Source organism: Myotis nattereri, assembly GCF_964212035.1.
Source record: "Myotis nattereri genome assembly, chromosome: 5".
In the NCBI taxonomy this organism is placed as follows: Eukaryota; Metazoa; Chordata; class Mammalia; order Chiroptera; family Vespertilionidae; genus Myotis; species Myotis nattereri.
Genome location: NC_138080.1, coordinates 20,342,655 through 20,356,647, shown reverse-complemented (window position 1 = coordinate 20,356,647; position 13,993 = coordinate 20,342,655). Strand labels below are relative to the sequence as shown.

At 50.6% G+C, this 13,993-nt stretch overlaps 1 protein-coding gene across 1 annotated transcript in view; it reads right to left on the bottom strand.

The window, feature by feature from the left end:
- EPS15L1 (epidermal growth factor receptor pathway substrate 15 like 1) overlaps positions 1 to 13,993 on the bottom strand; it is a 98,618-nt gene that overhangs the window by 13,004 nt on the left and 71,621 nt on the right. Inside the window, exons 20-22 of the mRNA XM_081091958.1 lie at positions 12,661 to 12,721; positions 11,816 to 11,898; positions 4,086 to 4,218 (exon numbers count right to left, since the gene is read on the bottom strand). Of these exons, the coding sequence (XP_080948084.1) occupies positions 4,086 to 4,218; positions 11,816 to 11,898; positions 12,661 to 12,721 (277 nt within the window). The remainder of the gene's footprint in view (positions 1 to 4,085; positions 4,219 to 11,815; positions 11,899 to 12,660; positions 12,722 to 13,993) is intronic.

Genomic DNA, 13,993 nt, shown 5'->3' with positions numbered 1-13,993 from the left:
AACTTTCCCAGGGAACCTCCCAGGTGGAGCTCACACACCGTGACAGCACAGGCTGACATTTAAATACGTGTATTTATTGCATGTCAATGAAACCCCGATCAGGCTAAAAATAAAGAAATAAAAAAACAATTACCCCAGAATGTGAACACTGCAGCTTCCAGCGCATGCAAAACACCATGCGTGACTAAGGCCCAAATGTGCATTTGGTCCCATTTGAGCGGCAATGCTAAGCTTTGCCAGAGAGGCCCCTGGAACCTCTTTGTAGTTCAGCTAACCAAGCTCTGGCTTCACTCAATTGCAGATTTCTCATGAAATGCAGCCTGGTGGGAGAAAGGGTCCCTGATAAACCCTGTGAGCACACAGCCCATCCCATCTTTTCCGGGGAAAGGAGCCTGCAGAAGGGGGTCCTGTGTCCTGGTCTCACACCCGGGTGGGTTGGGTGGTGCATGTCACACACATCATATTACGGACCAGTGCCTGGTGCAGGCACGCTACCCACATGGGCACCTGCCAGGCCAGGGCTGGTCCTGTGCTCAGACATGGGCACCTGCTAGGCCAGGGCTGGTCCTGTGCTCGGACAGGAAAACTAGGCTCAGCAAGGCTAAGGGGCCTGCCCGAAGCCCCTCGGGGCGATGAGCAGAGGGGCAGCAGGGCCAGTACGTGAGCCAGGCCCTCACTCCAACATCCGTCCAGAAACCAGTCTGACCCAGCAGGCTCCCTGAGTCCTAGCAGCACAGACAGCTCAGCAGCCAAGGGAAACAGAATCGGAGTCACCTGCCCTGGCTTCACACGTGACAACTCCAGGCACAGAGACCTGACGGGTTCTAGAAACCTCGGGGCCCTGGGACAAACAAGCCCCGGGTAGGAAAGTGGCAACCTCAGACCCTTGTCATGTGCAGGGCGGCAAGATTTTGGAAAAGCATGTTCCGTCACCTTGGTTTCTGTGAGTGCAGGAATGACGTTGCGTGTTGGGTGTGTAAGAAAAACCACTATGACTGGGCAGTCTAGACTGTCCACTATGCTGTGTCCAAGGATCACAGCTCAACCAGCAGGACCCCAGGACCACAGGGCCCCGGGAGGAGGGTGCCCACCTTACCTCCTCCCCACTGAGCCACACTGGGAGCGCGCCTCCACCACATGCCAGGAAGGCCCTTGACACACAGCGCTCCCAGGTGAAGGTGGCCACCTCCTCATGCTGGCTATGTGGCCTCTCCAAGCAGGAAAAGGCCAGGTCAAGACAAGAGCAAAAAACACATTCTTTTCAACCTGTTCGACTATATATTTTCTTAAAAACAAAACAAAACCAACCCAACACTCTTGGCTGCCTCCCATCCTAAGCAGCCAAGAGAACAAGAGGTGTGCTGGGTGTTTTCATAATGAACGCTCGGAGCAGGGCTTCCCCCTTCACTCATCAGCCGACCTGTCCTGCTAATAACCAGGTAGCTCCCAAGATGCTCCCGGTTTATGCGCCCTGCTCCATGCAGTGTGGACAGGAAGAGGGGAGGGCACTGTGCACAGTTGGGCCTTAACTCCCTCGACCACAGAAGCAGCATGGGGCAGACACCTTCCTCTGCATCCCCAAATGGCCAGATGCTTGCCCCCAAATGCAACTCATGAAAAAGTCAACTGCTGGGTCCATGTCGAGTATGAATGCATCACACAGCTTGCAGATTCCATGGCTAGTGTTAGAGGTTAGTATGAAATCACAGCAAAACGCCACTGGAAGTGCTCAAATGACAACCACCACACAATATGTACCTACCACCCAGTAGCGTATACAGTGGACAGCTTTTCTGTTCAGCCATCGCTTCTAAGTAAGAGAATCAGACGAGACATTTAGGCGTCTACAAGGATACGTTGTGGCTGGTCACAGATTAAATACTGCACATGTGTTGACAGTTTTCCAGAGCATTCCGAACCTCATGGTATGGTTCTCATTACAGCTGTTTTTGGAGGTGGGAGGCCTGAGTGGGGGTAGGTCACTGAATTCAGGGTTGGTCCTGCTGCCACCTCAATGTGTCCTCTCTCACTTCCCTTTCCTCTTATGGTAAATAAATGGCATCACAATGCCTGTCCTGACTTGCTTGCGCGTCTTCCTAGGTCTGGAGAAGCAACAGTGCTTCCTAAAGGTCTGTTGATGCGAACAGGGTATCTGGGCACCTTACAGGCCAAGGTAGAGCACGGATGTGACAGCCCAAAGCCATGAACAAAGGCAGCTTAAGACCCCATGATACAGGCCCAAACCTCCCAAGCTGTGGACAGCTCTCTAAAGAGCCCGAGCTCTGAAACCGGCTCGGAGGAAGTCACTGAAAAGAAAAAGAAGCCAAAATGGGGTGGGTAGGCTCGAAGACAGAAACCTGAAGGAGGGGACAGTGAGGGCAAGTTCAAAGCAGAGCTAGCACTGATTCAGGGAAGGGGGGGAAGGCTGGGAGAGAGTCTCCAAGGATCCTTGAGAATGAAGCTCTGCTCTTTCCAGCAGCTGAGGGGAGCAGCTCCTCCTCGAGGCCCAACTGCTGCACTGCCCTGTGGGTGTGAGCACATGCATTTACACAAGAGCGTTGCACCTCTGCAGTATGAATGCAGGTGCATACAAGCACTGTGAGAAGGTATGTGCGTGAGGATGGATGCATTTGAATATGTGCACGTGTGAATGCAGTATGTGAACATATGCACACACATGTACAAGTGCGTGTCTGCACACGTGTGTGTGTGTGTGTGTGTGTGTGCACTCTAACTCCCATCTTTCTGGTGGGATGAGAAGACTCAATGCTATTCCATCAGGAGACCACCAAGGGTCCCCTAAGAGCCACTGCCTCTAAGGTACATGAAGCCTCTCATAGATGGAAGGGAATTCCTCTGTTGTTTTTGCTTTTCTCTCCGTTTTATGGTAAATGCTTTGATGTGTGGCTGATACAAGTGATCTCTTTATGCATCTGTTTCTGCTCACAGCTCACAGAAACTCTGTTGTAAATCCACCCAGCCCATGGCCAGACTTTCTCTCATGTCTCATCTGCAGGAGGGCAAATGGCTCTGCACACGGGGCGCCCATCCTCCTGAGGAAGCCCTGGCCCTGGTGCCAGAAGGGGCGTGGCAGCATTTTTAAATGACTCGTCCTGTTTGTCTCTACTGTGTATTCATGTAGGAAGACTGGCCTGCCTTGGACCAATGGCCATTTCTAACTACAGACTCGGGGGCCTGCAATGATGGCACAAAGTGGCGCCCTTGGGGCAGACTGAAGAGCGCCAAGTCTAGAGATTACGGGTGAGAGTCGCCTGGAGACCGAGAATGAAAGACACGTGCTGGCCAGGGCGCCAAGAACACAGGAGGTGGGACGGGGAAAGGAAATGGGAAATGGCCGTGAGTCCCTCTACTGCTTTCGAGTCTGGTACCTGGCCTGTGGGCCTATCACTATCACATAAATACTCCACGCATGACTTAAAAGGCCCCAGAATTCTCAGAGGGCACCAGGGCCAAGGCTGAGTGAAACTGCAGCGCCAGCCACAGCCAGGCAAGGTGGGGTCTGCAGGAAACCCCTTGCTGGGAGCCATCTGCTGAGATGCAGGTGGCAGTGGGGGAGCATCCTGCCTCCTTTCATGTCAAACTCAGCCAAGGAAGACTCCCACCCCTGACACCCCACCCCAGCCCTTAACCAGTGTGGAGATACTGGATCGAGGGGGCAGACTCAGCTGCTGTCCCCACCCCTGGGCCACCCTGAGCCACCCTGAGAAAAGCCTGGTGGGTTGGGGAGGCCAAAGGGACTGCAAAGCCCTGGCCACATGTCAGCCAGGGGCTGTGTGGCACCTCTCCTTGCACCGAGGAGGGCCCTAAGCCCTGGGCCTTTGGGAGACCATCTGGGCCTGGAACGGACTCTGGCCCACAGGACAGGGCGGGAGGAGTGCTCCAGGCACACACCATAAGTGGACAGAGGCAACTAGGCAGAGGGGAGACCCTCTTGTTCCCCGTGCAGACCTCACAGCAAAGCTCTATTCTGGGCTGGTGAACGAAGGGGCCCTCAGCCTCACACTGTCCTGTGACAGTGAGTGGGTGGGTGGGCGGGCGGCGGTGAGAGAAGAAAGTGTACTGACCGCTGGGCGGTTTAGGCCGTGGAGGAGCAGGTTTCTTCGGAGGCAGAGCGGGAGTGTCCTGTTTACTTTTAAAGGGGTCATCGGAGAATCCTGCCCCTCCAAAGGACGAGGTGAAAGGACCAGAAGGTGGGGGCTGTAAGAGAGGACACGAAAGAGAGGCAAAAATAACTGTTAACATGGAGCAGCGGACGTTCACCAAGTCAGCACTCGAGTACCGAGAGCCTGGTGAGGCCCCACCCTCTGGGCTGTGACACTCGGTCCCCACTCGGACCTTGGATCTCTCACAAGCCCCCACTTTCCTCCACCCTCAGTAATCAGGGTCCCCTGGTCTGTGAGGGAGAAGCCAGAAAGATCACAGAGTAGGTGAGAACAACTCATGTCTTAATGGGCTTGTGTCACGGGAGGGTTCTCCCTGCCACACACACGTTTCCTGACTCCAGGGTCCACTGGGCCTCCTGCTCATACTTAAGATGTGCCCCACTTTCACCCTCTTCATTCAGTGACAGGCAGCTCCAGACAAGGGTCAGAGCCATACCAGACCCTCACTGTGCCCCCAGGGGCCATTGCCCACCTAGTGACTCAGGTCAGAGCCCACCCTCAAATACCTGGCCCATCACCACCTGTTGGCAGGGCCCAGACTGCCGCGGGGGGAGGGGAGGCTCTTAGCACCTCTGGCCCAGACCCTCCATCAGCAGCAAACCACCCCATCGTCTCAAACCCAAACAGGAGCCCATTTCCTCACAAAAGACATATACATAGAAGATGGGTGGGTGGGTGGGTGAGTGGGAAGATGGTAGGTAGAGATGACAGGTGGGTAGGAAGTCGGTAGGAGATAGGTGGGTGTAAATCAAGATGACAGTAGGTAAGTAGATAGTAGGTAGAACTGACAAATATGTGGGTTGGTAGGTAGAGATGACAAGCAGGTAGGTAGGAGATAGTAGTTAGGGATGACAGGTAGTGGGTAGGTAGGTAGGTGGTAGGGAGAGATGACAGGTAGGTAGTTGAGTAGAGACAGCAGGTAGATGGGTAGGCAGGTGGCACTGCATAGGTAACCTCCAAGCACTCTTCATCACACCCCCACAGCCTAATTCTTTGGCCTCATCCCTGCTGACTACCCTCCATCCCCTTCTAAGACTCCCTGGTACCTGTAGCCCCTTGGGCCCCCATTTCCGGTCCCCTGTGCATAGAGGGTCTCCAGCTACGGAGCCCTGTCCACCAGAACCCCTCTACTTCCTCGGAGACTGGCTAGACCTCACTGTCGTCCCCAGAGCTCTCTCCGACACCCCTTCCTGCCAGCGGTTCCTGCAGGTTACCATAGGACTCGCATGACCACACCAGGCTAACAGGTTCCCAGCCCCATCCCACCTAACTGGGTGGCCTGGGGGCAGGCTCGAGTTCTCCTCTCCTCCAGGTCTGCTGAGAGCGAGTGCAGGTGATGGGGCAGATGCCTGCTGGCCAAGCCTATAGCAGCAGTGACTATCTATGTGCACCCTGACCTCGAGCACCAGCACAGCACCGGGCACAACACACGTCCACTGACAATTGGATGAGCCGCAGACAGGCCAGCTCATCTCACACGACGGGCATCCCAAAGGGAGAAAATCACTTTCTACGGGTGTGGAGGACCACTTTTACTGAAACAGAAAATAACTAGAAAAAAAGAACAAGAAGATACATAGCTACCTTTTCGCTTTCCACAGTTTCAGATACCCCTGGTCAACTGCAGTCTGAAAATATTAAATGAAAATTTCCAGAAATAAACAATTCTTAAGTTTTAAATTGTGCACTTTTTTGAGTAGCATGAATCATCCCTTTGTCTAGTATCTCCATGCTATAAACACTTCCTGCCCATTTAGTCACGTAGTAGCCGTCTCAGTGATCAGATCAATTGTCACTGTATTGTAGTGTTTATGCTCAAGTCAATTTTATTTTACTTAATAATGTCCCCAAAGCACAAGAGTAGTGATGCTGGCAATTCAGGTATGACAAAAAGAAGCCATAAAGTGCTTCCTTTAAGTGAAGGGGGGGGGGGGGGGGGCGGGGCGGGCGGCGGGCGGGGGGGGGAGACACACAACAAGGGGCACTTTTAATTCTTCCCCCAGTGGAACAGGCCTAGGGACAGAAAACAAAGCAGGAACACATTGGTGGGACTTTCTCAGATAAGCTGGACCCAACCACCACCGGAGAAGTAGGGAGAAGGGCCTGCCCTTCTCTGTGCTGTGCACTGCTCCTCCCCTCCAGGCTCCAAACACAGGGACAGGAACTCAGCCTCCTCTGTCTCCGGTATCTAGTCATAAACATTAGTCTCAGGTTGGGGACAGATGGCTAGCCCACAGGGAAGAGGGGCCCAGAAGGCTTCTCCACACTCAGCTAACTCCATTGGACATGCTGGTTCCTACCCCAGCACTCTGATGCGGCCTGCGTAGGAGATGCTGACTCTGCCATCACTTCCAATTAATTAATTAATTAATTAGTTTATTTATTTATAATATACTTTTATGGATTTCAGAGAGGGAGAGATAGAAACATCAATGAGAGAAAACCATTGATCAGCTGCCTCCTGCACGCCCCCTACTGGGGATGGAGCTGGCAATACAGGCATGTGCCCTTGTCCGGAATTGAACCCAGGACCCTTCAGTCCACAGGCCAATGCTCTATCCACTGACCCAAACCATCCATTTTATACACAGGGAAACGGAGGCACAGAGAGAAGACAGAGCCTGCCAGTCACATAGCACCTCACAGGAGTCACAGTGGGAACCCAGGACATTTGCCTCCTGGGCCAGGGCTTCTGAGCCCTTCCCTAGGCTCTAGCATCCTGTCGCCTCGTAACAGGTCTCAGGCCGCATTCTGGGCAGAGCACCACTGTCCTCAGGCCTCTGAAGAAGACACACGTGGATGCAGACAAGAACAGAGCAGGCCCAGGGGTCAGTGGGTAGGAGAAGTCCCCCAAGGAAGATGGGGATCTGCAATGCCGCCCTCCCCAGCCCACCCCCAGACTCACTTCTCTGCCAAGACCACCCTAGCTCCAAGTGAGTGGGGCTGCCAGGGCTGTGGCAGGGCAGAGAGGTGCCTTCTCCACAGCCGCTGCTCCCCTCTCCCAGGCTCTATGGTCACTAGTCTTTTAGATCAGCGGTTCTCAACCTGTGGGTCGTGACCCCTTCGGGGGTCGAATGACCCTTTCACAGGGGTCGCCTAAGACCATCGGAAAACACATATATAATTACATATTGTTTTTGTGATTAATCACTATGCTTTAATTATGTTCAATTTGTAACAATGAAAATACATCCTGCCTATCAGATATTTACATTACAATTCATAACAGTAGCAAAATTATAGTTATGAAGTAGCAACGAAAATAATTTTATGGTTGGGGGTCACCACATGAGGAACTGTATTAAAGGGTCGCGGCATTAAGAAGGTTGAGAACCACTGTTTTAGATACAAGTCACGGAGTCTCTTAGCAAAATCTGTGGCTCAAGTTTCCAGAACAGGCTGCAGATCATGGTGGTCAGGGATGGGGTCTGGAAGTCCAGCCTTGCCACCTATTAACAGCCTCAATGCCTCAGTCACTGCCTCTGTGAAGCTGACAATAATGACAGGCCCCAGCTCATAGGCTAAGGCCAAAACACAGGGTCACGTGTAAATTGTTCCAAATGGCTCTGGGCAAAGTTAGCACAAAGACAGTGTGGTTATTACCATGACAAAGATGTGGATGTGACTGGAATTCTTTTAGATGTCACAAGAATCTGTAAACACCTCTCAGCTCCCCACACTTTTGTCTGCTGCTGCCTGTCATTTGCAGAGTCTTTCCGGGGGCAGCAGCATGAGAACTGTGGTAGTTCTCTGACCTGAAGCTTAGCTTTAAAATGGGTGATTTAGTCGGCAGGTGTGGCTCAGTGCTTGAGTGTCATCCAGGAACCAAGAAGTCACAGTTCAACTCCTGATCAGGGCACATTCCCAGGGTTGCGGGCTCCATCCCAGAAGACATTTCTCTCTCATCGATGTTTCTCTCTCTCTATTCCTTTCCCCTCTCTCTAAAAATCAATTTAAAAAATAAAATTAAATAAAATGGATAATTTAGGGCAGGGGTCCTCAAACTTTTTAAACAGGGGGCCAGTTCACTCTCCCTCAGACCGTTGGAGGGCCGGACTATAGTTTAAAAAAAAACTATGAACAAATTCCTATGCACACTGCACATATCTTATTTTGAAGTAAAAAAACAAAACGGGAACAAATACAATATTTGTATTTGCATGTGGCCCACGGGCCATAGTTTGAGGACCCGATTTAGGGTCTGTTGTCTGGAAAGAATGGGGTGGGGCAAAGGAGACAGAGAGGTAGGGAACATTGGTGCTTCTGCCTCTGCTGTTTGTAGAACACACCCCAGGCCTGGGGCTCATACATGTCACCACAACCTGAGACAAGCAAGCAGGAATCAAGGCCATTTTCCTAGTAGAGCAGCAGCACGGGGCCCTGAGGCCCCCACAGGGACCCCAGTCCTGATCCTGAGTGCTGGCAATGTATTAGCTCTGGGGATGGGGCACAAAGAGATACCAGAGCCCTCTGAACAGCTCCCCCCAATCTCTGGGTGCAGAGGCCCCTTGCCCAGCCAGCCCATGTGCTACAATAACTCTCCGGGCAGGCCAGGTACTCTCTGCTCCCCCTTCTGTTTAAACACAATGAGCGAAGCAGCTTGCTCCCATGTATAAGGGTTTCAACCGTAAATGCCTGGTGCACCCACATCAGCGAATTATATCACTTCTAACACTCAAAAGCCTGTGTCATTTCCAAATCCCAATTTTCACAACTTCAAGTTTCCCAAGAAGCCTCCTTTGGAAGCCGACTTGTTTCTCCTCAATCTGTGACTTCAGGGAAAGTCGCTATTTTTGGAAGGGTTTCAGTAAAGTCAGTAGGGGCTCTATGGGCTGGCCCAGAGTGAAGTGTGCTAAAAGGGAGAAAGAGAGAGAGAGAGACGTGCTACTAGGAAAAAAAGCAGCTCTAAAAGAAATGTGTTTTGGGTTCAAAAAAACATCCCTAAATAGAAATGCCTAGCTTAAAACACACATACACACACACACACAAAAAAAAAAACCATGAAAAACACTCACGGGCTAACAACCAGCCAAGTATTTCATAGATGGCCTTTTTCAGAGGAGAGGTGTGAACTAATTAAGCTGGGGTCTTGTTTCTACTCTGATGCTCCCTGAAATCTATTTGGGGGAGTGTGTTTTGAAAGCCGGGTAACATAGGCTTGATATAGTCTAGAAAAATCTCTCTGGGTCTGGGGACACCTCAGCTAGGAAGAAGCCTCAAGAAGCTCCCAAAGGAATTGACTGGAGTCACATCACTGACTGTTACTTTCCTTCAGCCAAGCAGAGGGTAGATAACCCTTCTCAGATGGGGAAAAGCAGGCGATGTATTTAAAAAAAAAAAAACCCACACACCTTCTCGCCACTTTACTTTCGTTTCCCTCAGCCTTTTATTTATACACATGATGTTCTTGAAAAACAGAAAGGGAACCAAAAGGGAAACACAGACCTACAAGCTTAGGGCTTGGTATTTAGCGGGACCAGTGGCACGAGATCAGGAGCGGATGGGATCGTGGAAGCAAAACAATGGGGTCCTGGAGACAGTTTTCCATGGCCCCATCCAGCTCCATCCCACACAGGGCTGCCAACAGGAAGGGGCGCTGGCTATGGAGCAATTAAGTGCACGTGTGTGTGCAGCCTGATGGGGACACGAGAACAAGGAGAAAAAAACTAGAATTTCAAGAGGGACAGTGCAACTTTAGGTTAGAACAGGAAGCCTGAAGGACCCAGGCTCAGAACTGCCTGGCTCTGGGGTCTCTGCAGAGTCTGCCTGGAGGAAGGAGGGGTGGCCATTCCTGCCACTGGGGACCCCAGGCTGGCCATTCTGCATCAGCCCTCAGAGCCCACAGCCTCTACTGAGATACTTCTTGAAATGAGGGCCTCCGTTGTGCCGTCCTTGTCCTTGTCCTAGTTGGACCACTGCTAGTTGTCACTCCCTCTGCCTCTGGGGCCACCCTCCTGCTGGGAGATGACCCACAGTGACAGCTTAAGAATCCAATCAAACCCTTTCTTGGAGATGCTGCCACCATGTGGCAGAAGTTTTCTGATTTCAAGAGATGGTTTCCTGTCTGCTAAGCAGGGATGGAAGCTGAGGGCACAGCTCCACTCAAGAAGCGCAGGCACGTGTCACAGCCACTAAGCAACAGGTAAATGTGAGGGATAGTCTCACACCCAGGTGCTTCTGACCAATCCCAGACAGCACCCCAATAGTCCGGTCACAGTGCTTCCACGTGAGGGATGGAGGCCGTTCCCTCCAGGCACTGGAAGAAGAGAGGCCGAAACAGCAGCATCTCTGTTCTCTCCTGCGGCAGTCGATGGGCACACAGACACTCTGCCTCTCCAAGCTGGATTTTTGAGCTGGATTTGCTACCTCAACAGTTATGTTAGCGCGTTTCTTTGAAAACCTAAACAGCATCTCAAACGCTTCTCGGAAGCTGCGTACCACAATCACATGCTGCTAACCACAAGCGCTCATTGCGCAGACAATTGTGATCTCCTAGGGCTGAATGAACATGGAGCAAGCAAGCAGGATGCTGCGAGGAGCTGGCGCAGTGAAGGTACTGGCGGGGACAAGCAGAGTACTCCTCGATGTGGTGCATGGCTCCCACATCCTCCAGGGGCTCCCTCCCCAGTCCCGTCTGCACCATCTGGCTGTGAGCCTTCCCCAACTAGGACATAAGATAAGAGAATGGGGATGTATTCTGTTTGTGTTCCTCCCTTCTCAGGGAGCACTGATACCTGGCCAGGAGCAAGAAGAATGAATGAAGAAAGCAGACTTCTACTGCTCCACGGCCATAGGCTGTATTGCATGAGGTTCTTTATCTATGAGAGAACCCCCCTCACCTGCCTGGGGGGCTGCCAAGAAGGAGTAGAACACACAGGCCAAGACAGCACACCTAACACTTTCCTTAATTCTTCAAAGAAATGCATGCTCATAGTTAAAACCAAGGCACCCTGAAGGTTATAAAAAGAACAGAAGAGAGGCCGACTGCCTTTCCCACTTGGCAAGGTCAACATTTTCTACTTCTTAGTTTCTTCTGAAATTTACCTCAGTAATCATGGGGTTCTACTACAAGTTCTGGATCTGTCCATTCTGGACATGATCTACTGACTTCTTGCTACATTAAAGATTCAGCTCCTCCCCAAATCCCTCTTGAGACAGCACTCTGACACCATCTGGGGCTACCTCCATAGTCAATTAATGTACCTACAGCCAAAGAAATGATGTCCAGCCTGACGATGGCATGAATGCTGTCTGTCTTGCACTTTTCACCTGTGGATTTATTCACTGAACTCTTCCTTTCCAAACCCCCTGGGATTCTGTCCACAGGCAGTCCCAGACACTTATCCCACTTCCTCCAGACACCTCCCACCTGCCAGCCTGTGGGTCAGGGTTCCAGCCTCAGAAGAAATTGGGAAGCACAGAGGAAGGAAAACGTTTCTAATCACAGTCACAGGTACTTTCTAGACCTTGTCCACTGACTCATGGCCTCATGGGAGGGTGCATTTCAGAGTGGGACAGGCACAAAGGAAATACATATGCGGCGTTAACTGCTCCTGGCAGCCATGACAAGGCCACCACGAGAGGCACAACGACCTGGCAGAGGCACAGGTGCTCCACGGGAGGGGCTTTACCTTGGACATCTGACTGAAGTCCGCAAAGCCCTCAGCACTATTGAAGGACCCACTTCCGAAGGGGTCTAAAGTTCCAAAGTGACCTGCAAGCAGCACCAACAGAGGCAGAGTTACAGGGCATCCCAGGACAAGGCCCTGGGGTCAAAGGAAAGTGTTGCCTCTCGGTACCCAACAGCCCTGGAAGCGGGAGATCACATTTGTTTGCTGGGGTCATTCTGGACGGGGCTCTCCCACTGGTTCGGGAAAGGAGGGAAGAGGGAGAAGAGGAGCCATTCCACAGTCACCCACCACCCACACGATTGACAGGAGGTAGTCACCTGTGGGTGGAGATTTTTGTTGAGCTTTCTCTTTGGTGGGGCGATTTGCTTGGAGTAAACCCCCATGCCCACCTATGATATCAAACTCTGCAACCAACAAGCCAGCAAGGCCACCGGACCAGGCAGGGCCTATTCCCTAAAGCAAAGGGGAGTCTGCAAATGCTCCTTCCCCTTTATGCAAAAACCAGAACCCTTGATCAAACTTTGGATTCTTTTAGGAAAAATTCCAAGGTACAAATCCAAGATTTATACAGAGGAATGAGTAAAGAGTAACCAGTAAAGTTGGTGCGATTACAGAGTTAATTCCTACTGCTGAGCTTCCTTCCAGGAAGGGTGCCAGCACTTACTAGGGAAGATGAACAGCCAGGGGGAGCTCTGGCTGAACTGCCTCTGGCGAGGGTTTGAGTACCACTGATTAATGACATAAACACTGAGGACACACCAGTTTTGGAAATGAAATCATTAACTGGGTGAATTCCTTCCACTGCCTAAGGAAGAGTCAAAAGGAAAATAAGCCATCAGTCTCACCTGATCCTCTTGAGGAGACACTGGAAGATGAAAAAGGATCACTGGATTCAAAGGGGTCGAGCTGAGTGAAAGGAAAGAGGAAAGAGTGAAAAGCAGTTTATTTATTGCCTCATCTATTCATTCAACCCACAAAATTTTCTTGACATCTACATGCACCATATCTGGTGCTGGGCCTTGGAGAGGGTAAAACCATTAAAATTAAACCCCAGCAGAGTAAAACCCCAACAGACTGACCCTTCCTGCAGATAGCACCTATAAAGTCTTAACAAAATTAAATTTAAAAAAATAATAACAACAACCACCTGAAGGCTTAGGAAGTGAACCAAAGAAGGCAGGCTTTGGAGGAAAATTGAAATGTGGCAGAAAAAATAGTATAGTTGACCCCTGTACAATGTAAGTGTTAAGGGCGCTGATCCCCCACATGGTTGAAAATCAGTGTATAAATACAGTCCACTCTCCACATATGCCAATTCCCAACCACAGATCAAAATTATGGTTGACCCGTGAACAACTTACAAATTGAATAAGTGAATCCACATAGTTCAAACCCATGTATGGTACAAGGTTGAGTTTTCCATTTTGACAGCTATATTGAGAATATAGGGAGGCTAAGACTTCAATAAAAAATGCCATCTTTCGCCCTGGTAGGCATGGCTTAGTGGTTATGGCATTGGCCTGTGCACTGAAGGGTCACAAGTTTGATTCCTGGTCAAGGACGTGTACTTGGGTTGCAGATTCAATCCCACCCCGGTCGGGGATCCAGGGGCATGTGCAAGAGGCAACTAATCTCTCTCTCTCTCTAAAAATCAATGGAAAAAAATATCCTCACTCCTTGGGTATGGATTTTTTTTTTTAATGCCATCTTTCTGGCCTGAAGACCAGAGGATGGAGGCCTAGGACAGTCATATCCATGGGGAGGGACAGGGATCCAGAAAAGAGAGGAAGAGAATGGAAGCCCAAATTCCATGTTCAGCTCTGCCCAAGTCTCAGGCTTACCCCTGTAGACTGAGAGCAACTTACAGGGAGTTTGAAGTGTGAATCTCACCAACTTAACAGCCTGGTGAAACAAAACCACTCAAGCTCTTTGGAGAAATGTAACAGAATCCAGTGTCCATAATAGAGCACCCAAGATGCACAGGATACATTTCTAAATGATTCAACATACAAGAACCAGAAAAAATGTAGCTAATTCTCAAGGGAAAAGACAATCAATGGATTCAATCCCAACATGACCCAGATGTTGGAATTCTCAGAGGATGACAACTTTAAAGTAGTGATAACTGCTCAATGAAATAAAGAAAAATACGCTTGAATAAAAAGATAGGGAGATCTT